General features: G+C 46.9%; 1 protein-coding gene across 1 annotated transcript in view; it reads right to left on the bottom strand.

The window, feature by feature from the left end:
- The window catches only part of LOC119448606 (PDZ domain-containing protein 8-like), a 65659-nt gene that overhangs the window by 22686 nt on the left and 27674 nt on the right, over window positions 1-15299 (bottom strand). The window contains exons 11-14 of the mRNA XM_049666427.1: window positions 13956-14043; window positions 12785-12879; window positions 12562-12599; window positions 12457-12479 (exon numbers count right to left, since the gene is read on the bottom strand). Coding sequence (XP_049522384.1) covers window positions 12457-12479; window positions 12562-12599; window positions 12785-12879; window positions 13956-14043 — 244 coding nt within the window. The remainder of the gene's footprint in view (window positions 1-12456; window positions 12480-12561; window positions 12600-12784; window positions 12880-13955; window positions 14044-15299) is intronic.

Genomic DNA, 15299 nt, shown 5'->3' on the forward strand with positions numbered 1-15299 from the left:
TTAGCATCGCGACACTCGCGCCATCTCTCGCCAATGCTCCGCAACTCCGCCGCCGTAAAGCTACGCGGCGAAGCGGATTACGGGAGCCATGCGGGGAAAATAACATCAGGGGACGCGTGAGAGTCGCGCATCCCCACAACTTCAGCCTGATTTACTTTTTCGTTTAGGTTTTTTTCTATATCCCCCTTCCCTTTAACCTTTAACCGCCGGCTTGTTGGCCAACCCATTTCTTGGCCAATCCCCCACCGTGGGTAGGAGCCACATGCGTGATAGGCAACAACATCAACAACAAGCAAACAAGCAAGCAAGCCGGCTGACGAAATATAGCGTCGGAGGTTCGTGCGCCCTCAAGTATAGGTGGCGGTATAGGCGTTTAGAAGTTTATGTATTCCCAGAAATTCAAGTTTAGATGGCGGTACGGTTTTTGGGGGCACGAAATGGAAGGACGAACGGAACGGAGTAGAAAATGACGCCGCGGGGACCTAGCCAAAGAATGCTACCCATTAGAAATGCATCGTAGTTCCGAAATCAACGACCTTGAAAAGACGCGTTGGATTTTGGGTACGTGGCAATGTAAACTTACTTTTTAATAAAACGAAGACAGTTTGACAGAAGCATCCCTTGATGGTCGTTCCTCTCCTGCCTTCTTCCATGTTGGAGCTGAAGGTCCACGTGACGTCTACGCAATGATCCCGTTCTTTTCTCTCTCCGTTTTCTTGCAGCGCGGCACTTTATCAGAGGCAGTTTTGCGCTTTTTCTTTTCACAGGATTGTCAAGTCACTAACGTTGCCGATGGCTTTTTTGAACGCTTCAGGCGGCACGCGTCCGACGCGAACACGATGGCTGGGAGAGGGGTTACTCCGAGAAGGGCGCGAGGGCTTTCGTTTGAATGCCCAACCGTAGTACTTCGCTGACAGGATCGTCAGCGCTTAATGTATACGCACATCAGTTGTATGTTTGCGATGCTCGAAACCTTAAACTTGGCGACTCCGCTACGCCGATCTGAAGCTCCAACAGCAACATTGTTATACTTTGCGCACATCTTCGCCTATTCCGCCACCGGACGCATTATTTGCAGTTCGCAAACCCTCCACCTTACGACCACGCGGTCTGGACAAGCCCGAACGGCTGACGCAGCCACTCCATCCGGTGGTTCCGAACTCGCTACTATGCGTATATGCCACAGTCAGGTTTGCTGCGCAGGCTTCAGCCCCTCGTCTCCGTGCTTCTTGCTTTTCGTCGAGTATACCTTGGGTCATCATGCTCAGTAAACATTTATACAGCTATTCCTTTTCGAACTGTTGTCCTCCGCTGTTCAAACATATTACTTAGCATTGCAAACAAAGACCAGCAGAGGGTTAACTCACCCCTCATCAAACGCAACGAACTTGAAAGGCCGTGGGAGGCGCGACTCGCCTGGCAGGACTAGAGTCACTGGAAAATTTTCCAGTGACTCTAGGCAGGACCTGGGAAGCCAGCAGGCAACCTTGGACCAATCCGAACGAGCCGCTAGAGCCAGTGGGGTCCTTCATCCACAAGAACCTCAGTCCGCGGTATTTAAATAAAATGTTTATTCCTCCCCCTCCATTGTTCAAATTGTGTTGTCTCATGATGACACCGTTGGTATTTAAATGTTTTTTTTTACGTGCCAAAACCACGATATGATTATGATGCGCGCCATAATGGGGGACTCCGGATTAATTTTTGACCACCTGGGATTCTTTAACGTGCACCCAATGCACGATGCACGGACGTTTTTGCATTTTGCCTCCATAGAAATGCGGCCGCCGCGGCCGGGATTTGATCCCACGCCCGTTTATATGTTCAAAGGGCCTGAACTTGAGCTTGTTAGCATGACTTCATTACGAGGAAACAGCGCGAAAAAAAAAAAAAAAAGACAAGACGGACAGGACAGGCGCTGACTTCCAACAAAACGTTTATTTTTGCGAGCCAGAATATATGCGCATTCCAGGAGGGAGAGCTAGAGAGGGTTGGGGGGGGGGGGGGGGGGTGAAACACGCCTTTGCGTCCTACCCTATCTAGAACAGTGAAATTTCTCTGCTGCAGAGATAGTTAATCTCTTTGTCGGTTAATGCTACTAAAGGCGATCTGATGATTCCGTTGATATTAAAGTGGTACTTCTTTGTTTATTTTCTTTTTTGGTAGTGTGTCAAGTGGTTCGCGAGTGGAAATAATGGTGTGGTTCGAAGTCTGCTTGCTGGCGCCATTTTATTTGTATGGTGCCTTTCTGTCGTTAGGGAATTCAATGGCTTCGCTCTGCGGGATATGAGTTTCGATCCGCCCCACGACAGCGCGTCGACATTCCACAGATCGCGCATTCGCTCAAACAGCTCCACGAGCAATGGTTAAACAGGTTAGAGTGTACTGCGAACTCGTGTCTTCGAGCATTTACTTGTGGTTGCTTCTCGAAGAGCTCGACTTCCTACGAGCGACCGAAGGTCCTGCATGCGCGCTACAGATTATCGTGCAAAATATCTTGAGCACTTTCTCTCCCGACTCCCCACCGAGATTATATATAGAATGTGGGCCACCGGCTGTGATAAGAGACGTTCACACGTAGATCTTTTATGGCTGTGAGCGTGAAGGATGCCTGATAACTTCCGGTCAACAACTTCGTTGTGAGTGCTATACATACAGGCTGCTGCCATGTTTGAGACTTGCCGCCTTGATCGGGACGCTTTGAGTGGCTGTAACATCACTTCAAGTGGTTGGCACTTCCCTCAACGCGCTGTAGCTGAGATAGAAGGTGCACGTATTTTCTTTCTTTTGGTAGTTGTGTTCATTGGACAGAACCTCTTCTTAACAGCGGACAAAGAAAATGCACACGTACGCGTTGAGACTTGTCAGCGGTCACATTTGCCAAATTCTCCATTCGACCGTTTGACAAATTGGCCACGAACGCGGGCGGCCGATGGTAAACATCCATTGCAAAAGAAAAGTATTGAGAAGTCGGCCCCTGAGGACTACACAGTTATGCCTACAGGTACATAAGTTAACAGGGTAAGTGTCGATGAATATGATAAGACGTCGAGTGATAAGGCACTTGATCTGGCTCATCTTATGGCTTTCGTGCGTTGAGAAAAGTGTGATCTTTTGGAAATTGAGAAGGACAAATCTCAATGCCATGAAGAACGTCTCAAGCCGCAGGCACGAAGACAAGACGAATCCATGTACTACCCATAATCATTTTCGTAATACTTGAACGATGGCAGCGCGCGAGTTTAGTAACCTTCTGTTAGGAAACTGACTGACGCCGCTGTAATAATTTCGATCCTGTCGCAATTATCTTGAAACTGAGACAAGACGGCGTTTGCTCTATAGTCGCTGCAATTTGCTTAGCTGATTAGTCCATAATCTGCATAATCTTTTGCTCGACATTATACTGGGATATTCTTGTGCACAGCGTCATAGTAGTCCGCCCATTAAAGTGAAAAAAAAAAAGTAAATGATGGCAGACCTTTTGGAGACCATTCGACAATGTTCGTATTTGCTTCTCGAAATGTATTCAACATAGTACAACGATATGGCGAGCGCACTACAGTCGAACCCGGATATATAGAACCCACTTATAACGAATTATTGTATATATCGAACACCTGCAAAATCCCTTTGAATTTACTCCCATGCAAATGTATAGGGCTGGTGCACTAGTATATAGAACGCCCGTTCACCAGCACATTCGATATATAGAACGCGGTGCCACGCCCAAGACCTCAAAGTGCACTTCGATCTTTGTGCACATTGATGTCTTCTGGCACCTGGTAGGGTTGAAGAGAATGTGCAGTCAATTGAGCCTTGGGGGTCGTGTGTGCAGTCAGTTGAGCCCCGTCGAGCTGTTGGGCTAGCCCGCGTGCTACATCGAACGTCAACATTCCTTCTTTCCGATTTTCGTGGCGTCGTCGTGTGGGTTGAGTGCCTATTAGTGAGTTCATTTTTCCGCAAGCGATGGGCTGCAAGTATTAAGAAACGTATCAACTTGAACTTTGCAATGAACTTGAAGTGATCCAGCAATTGTTTGCAGGTAAATAAAGTGTGATTGCTCCCCCCCCCCCCCCCCCCCCCTCCCTCCGCGAGTTGCGTGAAATAACTTAGCGGCCCTCGGACGCACCAATCGGTAAGCCGTTGTCTGCCTCAGGGCCTATTATTTTATATATCGAACTTTTTTGCGATCCCCTTTAGATTCGATCAACTCGCCGCCATGCGTATTCAGACTCACAATTTAAGTTCGATTGACAGCAGCCACGAAGAAAATCATTATGCCTTATAAAATATATTACCTTTCGAAATTCACAACCGTCTGGTCGAGCAGTGCACGAATCGCCATTAACTTACCTCGGTAGCCTTGAACAACTGACCACTCACAACTTCTCAAGCTGGGAATGAGTGAGCAGATTATAACAGCTTACATACAGACTATTACAAGGCACGTAATGCTTTAATGACAATCACATCGTTGATATAGATACGGCGGTAGGTATAATGTTCGTGATTGTTGGAACCATGCACGGTCTCCACCTTCAACATTTATTTACCTAGGTAAAGCTTTTAGCCTAAGAACTGAGGCGACTCAAATTCAGTTCGAGCCAGTTAATCAGTCAGCACGCGGGCAGTAAACGACTGCCCGATTCGAGATTGAAAATCAATAGCCGTGCTTCATTTCAACAGCTGAGCTGCAGGATCTATTTGAAGCCTACACCATCCCAACTGAAGCAGTAACGCGAACGCTATACGGCTGCTCATTTGCGAACGCTACGTCGTTATGCACTAATGTGAACACTACATCGTTCTACGATTTACGATTCAACGGTGAAGACTGTATACGTTTTCGGTGTAGACTATATACGTTTTCAACACAGCTTCGTCGTGCGGCTAGTGACGTCTAAAGTGGGCGAGTATATATTTGGCCGCTTGGTGGAAATGTACATATGCGCATGCGCACTGCTAGGCGGGGGCCTCCGAGTGCTCCGAGCCTTCGTCGTGCTCCTCGTAAATGTGTTTGAGGCCCGACGCGTAGTAGAGGAGGACCAGGTTGAGGCCCTTGAGCCGCTGCTCGCAGTGTTCTAGCGATGGGCGCAGCTCCTGGCGCGTAGCCTCGTCTGGGGTGTTCGCGAGCTGCTCTTCCAACTTGTCCCTGCGCTGGCGCTCCCCCTCGAAGGAGATCTTCACCCGCTGGTACTGCGCGGCCAAGGTGAAAGAGGCAGGAGTGCGATACCGCTGACGCTTTGTAAATGGAAGATGTAGTTATTCATGAATATGATTGTGAGTACGTCTGTTGTATGCAGACTCTCGGTAAACGCTCGTAATGGCAAAACAACCACTAATCACACACGTTCAACGTATGTACGGTGTCCCAGGTATATGATGCACCCAGTTAAACAAGAAATCCGAAGCCTTTTATTCGTGCGGGTGTGAACAAGTGTACGTTGTTTACAGTCAACGGAAGTAGTATTTCTCTGTTCTCGTAATAAAGCAGTTCGCGATAGTTATTTATATAAGGAAATAAAAAAAATAATTCTTTATTTACGGCAAATATGTTAATTGCCAAGTTTTAGAGCACGTTCGATAACACGAGTTCCAGTTGTTTGCAGCACGCTATTTTTAGAGCTTCTGCTCCTTTCCCCGCGATTTAAAGAAAGTACATTGTTGAATCTTCGTCGTTGTTGCTGCCATGTTTTGAGGCAACACAACAACTACAATAACAAATATTCAACATTGTCGATCCGACGTCCTGCGTCTGTTTAAAACATCGGTGCATGATCACGAGGATGATCTGCATGCGTGTACATGATTCAAATACAGATTAGTTTGCGTCTTACTATACGTCTCTGTCGCTGTCCTTTTGCACGGTGTTATATCGGGGCCCTTTCTCAACAGATTGCCTGTGGATTCGCCAGAGCGGCCGCTTATAGTGGAAAACAGACAGAAACAGCAAAAAAAAAAAAAAAAAAAAAGCCTCGAGGCCGTCTCGCTTACGACGTTTCTGACACGCTCCATGCGTGCCTGAGGCTCCAGGTCGCTGTGTATGTGTTTGGCAGCGGTGACGGCCTTGGAGAAGACCTGCACGCCGAACCCCCGGTGCGACAGGTCGCGCAGAATTTCTTCCAACCGGCTCCCGCTGTCGGTCATCTCGAGCTGCTTGAAGAATTCGTCTTCGTACTGGTAACACGCCAGGCGCACGAGAAAGGGTTTTTCAGCGAAGACAATCGGAGGAACCGAGGATCCAAATTTTTGTTTCCTTACAATAACCCTACACAAAGTCAACAGACAGTGAAGTAAACAAAAGTCAAAGATCAAAAAGGAGGATGCCGACCATAAGACGTTTCGGCTCCCATGTGAGTACCAATAGATTGTTTTTTTTTATTTGATAGAAATGTAGAATGTAGACATAATGGGGGAAAATCGAAATGAAACTTGCTCGAAATAAGACAACTTGCCGCCACTGGGAGTCGAACACACACCTTCCTCACTGCGCGTACGATATCTCTAGCATTGAGACACAGCGGCAGTCGTCCCTCCGTCGACTTTCTTAGGTATTTGCTTTCTTTCTAGGTATTTACTTAGGCTTTCTTAGCTATAGACCCAGCACTTAGGTGCTGGGTCTATAGCCCTGAGACGGAGTTTCTTAGCCAGTGCCACTAACAGTCAGGCGCACGGTTGTGGAACATACTTTTAACAGCGGACATCTGCATTTTAATGAAAGTAACAGTTAATTTTTCCCTGCACTTTCTTTGGCTTCATTTTATGTGGCCTTCATGCGGAAAAGCTTTGTAAGTTCGAGCCTGTCAGGGCGGTCAGGTCCGTACAGAGCGACGCAGACATCAAAACACGACACGTAACTCTACCTTGACGTCCACTTTGCTCACGCTGCCATACGTTGCGTTTCTACGGCCCAGACCTTAAGGCCCACAGACCATCTGTAATGACACGTGCGTGCGCCTTGACGCACGCAAATGCGTTATTGCGTTCTGATGCAGCTATTCCATTCTGATGCCATGACGTTCTGCTACACGTTGCCGCAGAGGTATGCGTTCCTTCTGATTCCCAGGGATGGCGTTAAGAGGCGAAGTTGTGCACTAGAATGGAAAGTTGGGCCAGTTGGTACGCATTCATTTTCTCGTAGATTTCAGCGCGCACAATCGACAAGGACACAAAAAAGAAAGCAACACAAGCGCTGTCCGCGTGTCCTGTGCTTGTGTCCGTGAGTTCCTTCTTTCTGACGACTGTGCGCGCTGAAGTATACAAGAAAAAATGTCACAGTTTCGCCCTAAGGGCGAAGCAATGAATGCGATAGCAACACATCAATGTCAAACGAAGTAAGGTGAGCGGCCTTGGTAGCAATATGAATTGTAGTAAACATGAGCTGATTAAGTAAGCAGGTGTGCTGCGGCCTAAGTAGACCGACATGAAGAGAGACTCGATGACCACGAGAAGGCGCGTGTGAAACGGTGGTGTTGATGAGAAGCGCTTACCGTGGGCAGCGCGTGAGAAAGGACACACCTGTAGTGCTGCACTGCCGATCTGGGCAGCATTGCATGTGTAGCATGCGTTGGAAAATGTGGCCCGACTATTACTAACTGAATGAACAAGCGTTTTGTGAGCGCGCACAAACATGAATAGATCACACTGAATGACTACAGCCAACGACTGTGAAAACGCTGGCAGCGAGCGCATACGCCGCGCAGCGGGCGAAGGTACGTGCGGTCTATCGCTTCAACGGAAACTGAGCGGCGAATGCACGGCGCATAAAGGTCAGAGCCGTGTGGAGATAAGAGACTGTGCGGGCGAGCGAACGACGAGCGCGGTTGTTGGCAGAGTAGTTGGCATTTTACCGGACTACCTCCATCCTTGCTTGCCGATGTTCAGGTGTCCGCCGCTGGCTAGACAGTTGCGGTGCGGCTAGCAGAATTCTGATCACTTCTTCGTTTATCTTAACACTGCGAACAAACGTAAATAGAAGTAACGAAGTTCGAGAAGTAAAGTTGAAACAGAACAGCGCACAAGATTGCCCGAGGGCGAGAGGGGTCTGGGGGGTCTTGTGAACGAGCAGTGTCCATCGCAAGGTCGCACCACGACTGTAGGCGTGTATCGGCCTAAACGAGGGCTGTATCTCGAACCACCTGAACTCTCATTTTATCCGACAAGGCTATACGTGTGGTCAGTCGTGATATATATATATATATATATATATATATATATATATATATATATATATATATATATTAGGCATAGAATGTCCAAACATACACAAGAATTGTTTGGACCGATAGCCAAAAGGCTAGTGTCGGGTCCAATACAGACTATATAAGGTACAAGGGTAAGCAGACAAAACAGCAATGGTTGACAAAATCATATATGATAGGAAAAAAAAAAAGAAACGGTTCACACGGTTTGTGGCCAAGCAGGAATGTCTTGCATTAAAGTGCAAAACTGCTTTCAATTTGTATGTCATTAGGAATTACATTCCAGATTTGGGCACCATTAAATTCGATCAATCGTCGACCAAAAGTGTTATGACATGATGGGAGGTTAAAATTATGGTGGGTTGCAACTCTCGTGGTTCTGGTGGGTAGTCTGAAGAGGTCTAAGGGAAGTGGGTAATTAAACACTACAATGCACATTGCTTCTTGCATGTTCACGAACTACGCGCAATAAAGAATCAGGGAAACCAACACTTGCCAAAAATAACTCCGTTCGTTTTATAGCATGTATCTAATTTCAACAGCACGCCAGCGTCTCTGCTGTATGAAGGCTACTCTCGCACTTCCCCGTCTATTAGCTCGTTGAACACTGTTCCACAAATATCTACATTGTTTTCTCCATGAACAACTATTCATTTGTCCGCAATACACACCCATGAAGTTGCGTCGATCATCGTCACAAGATAGGGATGCAGCCATGCAACGCACACACCCTTTATTGCCATAGCAATTATATGGACACTTCAGGCGAACTTTCACCGTCGGCGTCACCGTTATGTTCCATACAAAGTCCAAATGCGATAACATCGTGGCCGCGCGCCGTATGCTGTAGGTGCGAGGGAAAGCCTGCGAGGGTGAGCCGAGAAGGATGGTGGCTTGATGCGGCGGTGTCTTCTCGCGTTCGCAAGGGAGGAATGCGGAAGAGTGCGCGCCGCCGTCTTATCACGCGCGCAAGAGAGGAGCGGGGAGATGTGCGTGCACCAGGAGGGGGGAGGAGGGAAGCGGGCAAGCTAGTGCGCATCTCCTCTTGTACTCTAGCAGCGGTGGCTGAGCGCGGCTGCGCACCTCTTATCTTGGAGGCAATCTGCACTGGGTTCGAAGGCTAGCTGACCTGAGATAGCTGATGGCTTCGTGTGCGCTGTGTTCACGCGCACCTAGTTGGCGTTGAAGTGAGAGGCGGCAAGAAGGGGAATTTGCACACCGCTGCTATATACCGGTATTTATCAATCCAGCGTTCTGACTGCGAGTGTCCGCGATCATCGAGTGAGATGTGTTCGTGTTTTATTGCGATAGCAATTATATGGACAATTCTACCGGATTTCTGCCGTCGTCGTCGCCTATAGATAAAATCTTCCCCGCGCACCCCATGCCCGAGCGGAAGCGTGCGGGGACGCGCGCTATCACGGAGAGCGAACGCACTCAATCACCCACGCGCAAGCAAGGAACAAGCAAGGAAGCGGGAAGCCAGCGCCGGCGGAGGGAGCGCGGGGGGGGGGGGGGCGCACTTCTACGCTGCCAACAACCGCGCTCGTCGCTCGTCCGCACCCTCTTATCTCCACACGGCTCTGACCTTTATGCGCCGTGCATTCGCCGCTCAGTTTCCGTTGAAGCGATAGACCGCACGTACCTTCGCCCGCTGCTGCGGCGTATATATGCGCTTGCTGCCAGCGTTTTGACAGTCGTTGTCTGCAGTCATTCAGTGTGATCTATTCATGTTTGTTTGTGCGCGCTCACACCACGCTTGTTCAATCAGTTAGTAATAGTCGGGCCACATTTTCCAACGCACGCTACACATGCAATGCTGCCCGGGTCGGCAGTGCAGCGCTACAGGTGTGTCCCTTCGCACGCGCTGCCCACGGGAAGCGCTTCTCATCAACACCACCGTTTCACACGCGCCTCCTCGTGGTCATCGAGTCTCTCTTCATGTCGGTCTACTTACGCCGCAGCACACCTGCTTACTTAATCAGCTCATGTTTACTACAATTCATATTGCTACCAAAACCGCTCACCTTACTTCGTATGACATTGCTGTGTTGCTATCGCATTCATTGCTTCGCCCTTAGGGCGAAACTGTGACATTTTTTCTGTGCGCGCGTGGCAACGTGCTTGTTAATTTAGTTAGTAAGCGAATTTTTACAGCAGTTTATGCAGCTGATAAAACGACTAACATTACTTCGTATAGCTGTCTAATAATTTGCTATCGCAAATGATGTTGCGCCTGTCGAGTGAAGCTGCGGCTTTTTTCATTCATTTTTTTGCCTCGCATATCACAGGAATGGAACCGAATTCCCACGGACGTCTGTATTAATGATAGCCTCTACTTTCATGAAGCTTTAGCTAACATTGTGTACAAATAGGAGCACCTTTACATAACTACACTTACTGTTTCCTGTTCACTTGTTTTATATAAGAAACTCACTCCCCTCTGTAATACCAATCGGCTTTGAGAGTGCGATAAATAAATAAATAAATAAATAAATAAATAAATAAATAAATAAATAAATAAATAAATAAATAAATAAATAAATAAATAAATAAATAAATAAATAAATAAATAAATAAATAAATAAATAAATAAATAAATTCGCAATTTCATTTGCGCAGCCCTTATACATTTCCCGTTGTATAGGGATCGACCGCCAATCCACTTCTAATAAATGTTAAATTCCATCATACGTAATGTACTTTGCCGGACCATGTGACAACTGCGATACATTCACTAGTTTTCTAGGGCCGAATTAACAAATATCTTCTTTTGTAAGCGTTCTTTCACTAATAATAAGCCGCTTTCACTAATAGTAAGTCCAGCATCGGGATTGGCTGGAATTTGGTCTTACGAACAATTCTATCGGAAGTGCTTTTTGTGAACACGTGTCCAGGTGCTTTCCTGTTGCCCGCGGGAACGAGAAACTGCTTAGTAGGTTTGGAGCCCGAACACGTATGCGTCCGGCTACGCGGCATGCATGCTCACCGTTGGCGAAGACGGTGCCGACGTCACCGGTTTTGCCTTCGCACCGAACGACTGGATGGGCATTTGGGCCTTGACTACGTTCGCAGTAGTCGCATCTCCTGTTCTTCCTGCATGGTGGTGCATCGAGCAGTGAACACCTGATCATGCAAGTGCGTAGATACAAAGCACGGAGGAAGGAAGGAACTAGGAGAGAGCATTGCGCAACACGATTGAAGCCGAACGTATACCGGCTCAACACAGAGCGCGTGGTAGGTTTTAGTGCTCTCTCTTCCGCAGGCAGAGGTACGGTATGGCAGCCGAATAATCCGGCCAATAAGCCGAGTCTCAGAGGCCCTATGTTCGGCCGATACTCTGAGGGAAAAAAAGTGAATGGCTTCGTGTAGTGTTCGCTTGCTAAGGCTGGCTGAGTGACGTAACACTCTCTCCTAGTTTATTCCCTTCCTGTCTGATATAAAGGCCAGCACAGTGTTCGCAACATCACTTTTGTGTCAGCAGCAGAGTGTCGAACCGAAACTGTTTAAAGCGCAGCTCCCTTGAATTTTCATCGCAGCGTCTAAATCTTCTGCCGTCCTCGACTGTATGTTTCCCTTCCCTTAGTACCCATTCTGAAACTGTAACAGACCAACGGTTATGTTCTACACATTACATGACGCGCTCAACTCCATTTCTTATTGTAATTATATAATTTCGGCTACACCACTTTCGGCTCACTAATTTCGGCTCACTAATTCGCACAGCTCTTTTGCTGTACCTTACTTATATCGTTACCGCTATCATTTTTCGTTCCATCGCTCGTTGCGCTGTCCGTAACTTCTCAATTTTCCGCTGAACATAAATTCTATTATAGGTTTTTATCTTACAGAAAGTTGATGGTGACCAAACTGAAACTGTTAGGGATTTTTGCAAGAAATTGGCGGCAGACAGCGACAAAGCGAAAAAGAACTTCTTGTGTTAAAATGCAAGAAATGTTGCGATAACCACGGATGAGGAGGTGTAAAACATAAAATAAAGTTAGAATTTTTTTCTGGGGCGGGAGGGGGGGGGGGGGGGGGCACTTGATAAGCACTGCACAAACTTGACCCAGTGTTATGCTGTAAGACAGCATCTCAGGTAATTTCCATGATGATAATCCGAAGGACAAGTGTGTGCCAGTTAGGGGCGATATGGGACAAGCTCATGAAAAGCAGCGTATGTGCATATACAAGCTCATAAAATATTAAAAAGAAACCATAAACCAGGACAAACTAAGTAATGACATTCTCTCACCTTTGCGCTAGTTTCAGGAGCGCCTGGAATCATGAAGAGAAATAAAAGTGTATATGGACAATCTCCCTTCGTAAAAAAGTTTTAACATTAATGACAACCGCTCACCACCGACGGGCTCTGCCTCTTCCTCCGGCCACATTTTCCTGAAATGCGGAAGGAATCGTCAGCGTAATGGCCTTGCGAACAAACACTTTCGTTGCGCACTACCACGTGCGACTTCGAGAGAGAGACGTTGTAAAGTAGTGAACGTGGGAGTGAGTTTTCAGTTAGGTAGCTTTCTGTTCGTCAGGAAAAAAGCATGTGCACGTTACGTATATTCTTCACTTACTGCTTGCATAAGGTCATCAGCATGGTCCTTTCTTGGCACCTGCTGTGGATGATCATTCTGCAGACCTTGCAACGCATTCCTCTGTTGAGCCAGATCTGATGATGTGCGAAAACCAAAGAAAAACGAAACAAGGAATTGACCTCTACTGCTGAGAACACGGCGAACATATGAGCATCAGCTGTTGTATGTTCTATTCTGTGAGACATCAATCAAACATGGAATGTCGAAAGAAAACAGAAAAAGAAAGCATTGAGATATTTAAAGAAGCACTCAATCGTATTATGGTGTTTGGGCATCTGTGTGCTCTACGCAGTACGAGACTTGCACCGTCCGAGGAATTAACTCTTTCCGTACCACGCCCATTGGGTATGGTTAGAGATCGACTTTTCAGTGCTCTGAGGTGAGTAAAACATTTTTGCGCAATAGAATGACGCAGAGGAGAATGACACACGCCTTCTTCTCCTCCATGTGCACACGAAGAGAGCTGCGGAACTGCACTTGGATGCCGTTATGAAAGAGTTCGTGTCTAGAACGACAGAGCGAACAGCTACCTTCGGCCTCCTTTGACAACATCTCCTGCCCAACGCCCTCTTGTCATGCCAGCCATGAAGCTCGTCAGTCTGCGATAATAGCTTTGTACCTAGTGCCTACTTGTCTACTTGTATCACATTTGTGTAATTGTGTCAGTTCACATTTGCTTCACTGCGGGAGCGAATGCAGAAATATTAGAAATGATTTTTCGCAGTTGTCGAATCCGTTTTGTCATTTGCGCGGTCTGCGCAGGTTTTCAGTACTACTGAAATTTCCAACCATTTTTAAAGTGTATACCAATTCAGAATAAGCGAGCATGCAAATATGTAAAACTTAACACGGCTAAAATGAATTAAAACCTTAATAATCGATGTCATTAAAATTATACTAATTAATAAAATAATAAAATGTAAGGTAAATAAATGAGAGTTGACAAATATTGAGAAAAATAACTAATGAACACCACATACAAAAACAATACTTGCCCCCCCCCCCCCCCTCACTCTCAGAAACGTTCTGGAGTCCCTGAAACTGTATCGAGCTCAATGCTACCCCCCACTAAGGCAGCGCCGATACCAGCCGTCACTGACGATAAACTATTTCGCGACTGCTTCTAGCAATCAGTGTGGATGGCACGTACCCTGGTGTTGCAGAACTTGCAAGTCGTTGATTTCTTAAGTATGACATCCTCGAAGTCATGAGCCAAGGACTTCACATCACTCCCGGACCTGCTCGCAGATGTGGTTACGCGCACACTGTCAGTGCTTCAAAACGATCGGGAGGGTTCATTGCACATCGGAGCGCTCGAACTCTACATGCACGTATATCATTATCGAAAGGGCTGGTTCTCGATTAGCGTGTTTAGATGAGAAAGGTGTGCGTAGCTTCCACACTCGATACTTTGACAGCAACAGAGTCAGTTAATTTTCGATTTGCTTCAGGTTTTTACTACAGGGCATTCATGTTTCCGAACGATGAACCAGGACGATTTGTGTTGAACCATACGTCGATACCGCGCATCTGCACGTGGCGTGTAGTCCTGTACTGGCTAATGGTGGACAAAGAAGTCAAAAGCGCGCACATTGTGCCCCCCGAATAATTTTTACCTATCTAAGAACGTTGTAGTCTGCTTGGCTAAGCACCAAATGTGCGCGTTGAAACCATGGCAAGTAACAAAAGCAGATTTCGCTTGTAGTTTAGAGCCGCGATTACCGCTCACTGAGAAGGTGACGGCATTCATTACTGACCACAGGGTTATGGTTGGACTAAGTCATGCAGCTGAACTCGTTCATATTCCTCCTCGATTACATCGTCTTTCCAGCTCTGCGTGTTTATCCAGTTTATATGGTTTCAGTAACAAGTTCACCTAATGGCCGAATTGGGAGCGTCACCAGAAATGTTGAATCGGCGGAGCCCTTTGAAACAATTTTTCGGCCACGAAACTCAACTGGCATGACCAACTTGAGAAGTGCAAACGTCTATGCCGAGGTGGCCCTAGCTACCAGCACATTCCCATCACCTATTCCTATTCTCGCACGCAATGCCAACTCGTGAGTCGTAACAATCTTCTAGTCGAACACTCGCGCAAACTGTTGAGCACCCGTTGTTCTAGAAGTATCGGTTCGGGTTCAGTTCTGCCTAAAATTGCTGTTCGGGTTCGGTTCGAAGCCCTGCTCACAATGACGAATATAAACTCACCAACATAATAGAAAAGGTGTTTAGGCTTTACTAAACACAGAGACGTACCTTTTGAGCGAACTTCACCTGAATATACCTATTCAGAGTAAAGAACTTACAAGGTATATATACCTGGTAGCGAAGCTTCCATAGAAGCCCATACGTTCAAAACATGGCGGCTCATCGATGGATGGATGGATGGATGGATGGATGAGGCTGAACCCTTTAAATCGGGTGGTGGCATACGCCACCTAGCCATGGCTATTAACATAATTTGTACTTTGTGGTGGGTGAAATTTCACCCCTG

This window comes from Dermacentor silvarum, chromosome 4 (genome assembly GCF_013339745.2).
Source record: "Dermacentor silvarum isolate Dsil-2018 chromosome 4, BIME_Dsil_1.4, whole genome shotgun sequence".
Lineage (NCBI taxonomy): Eukaryota > Metazoa > Arthropoda > Arachnida > Ixodida > Ixodidae > Dermacentor > Dermacentor silvarum.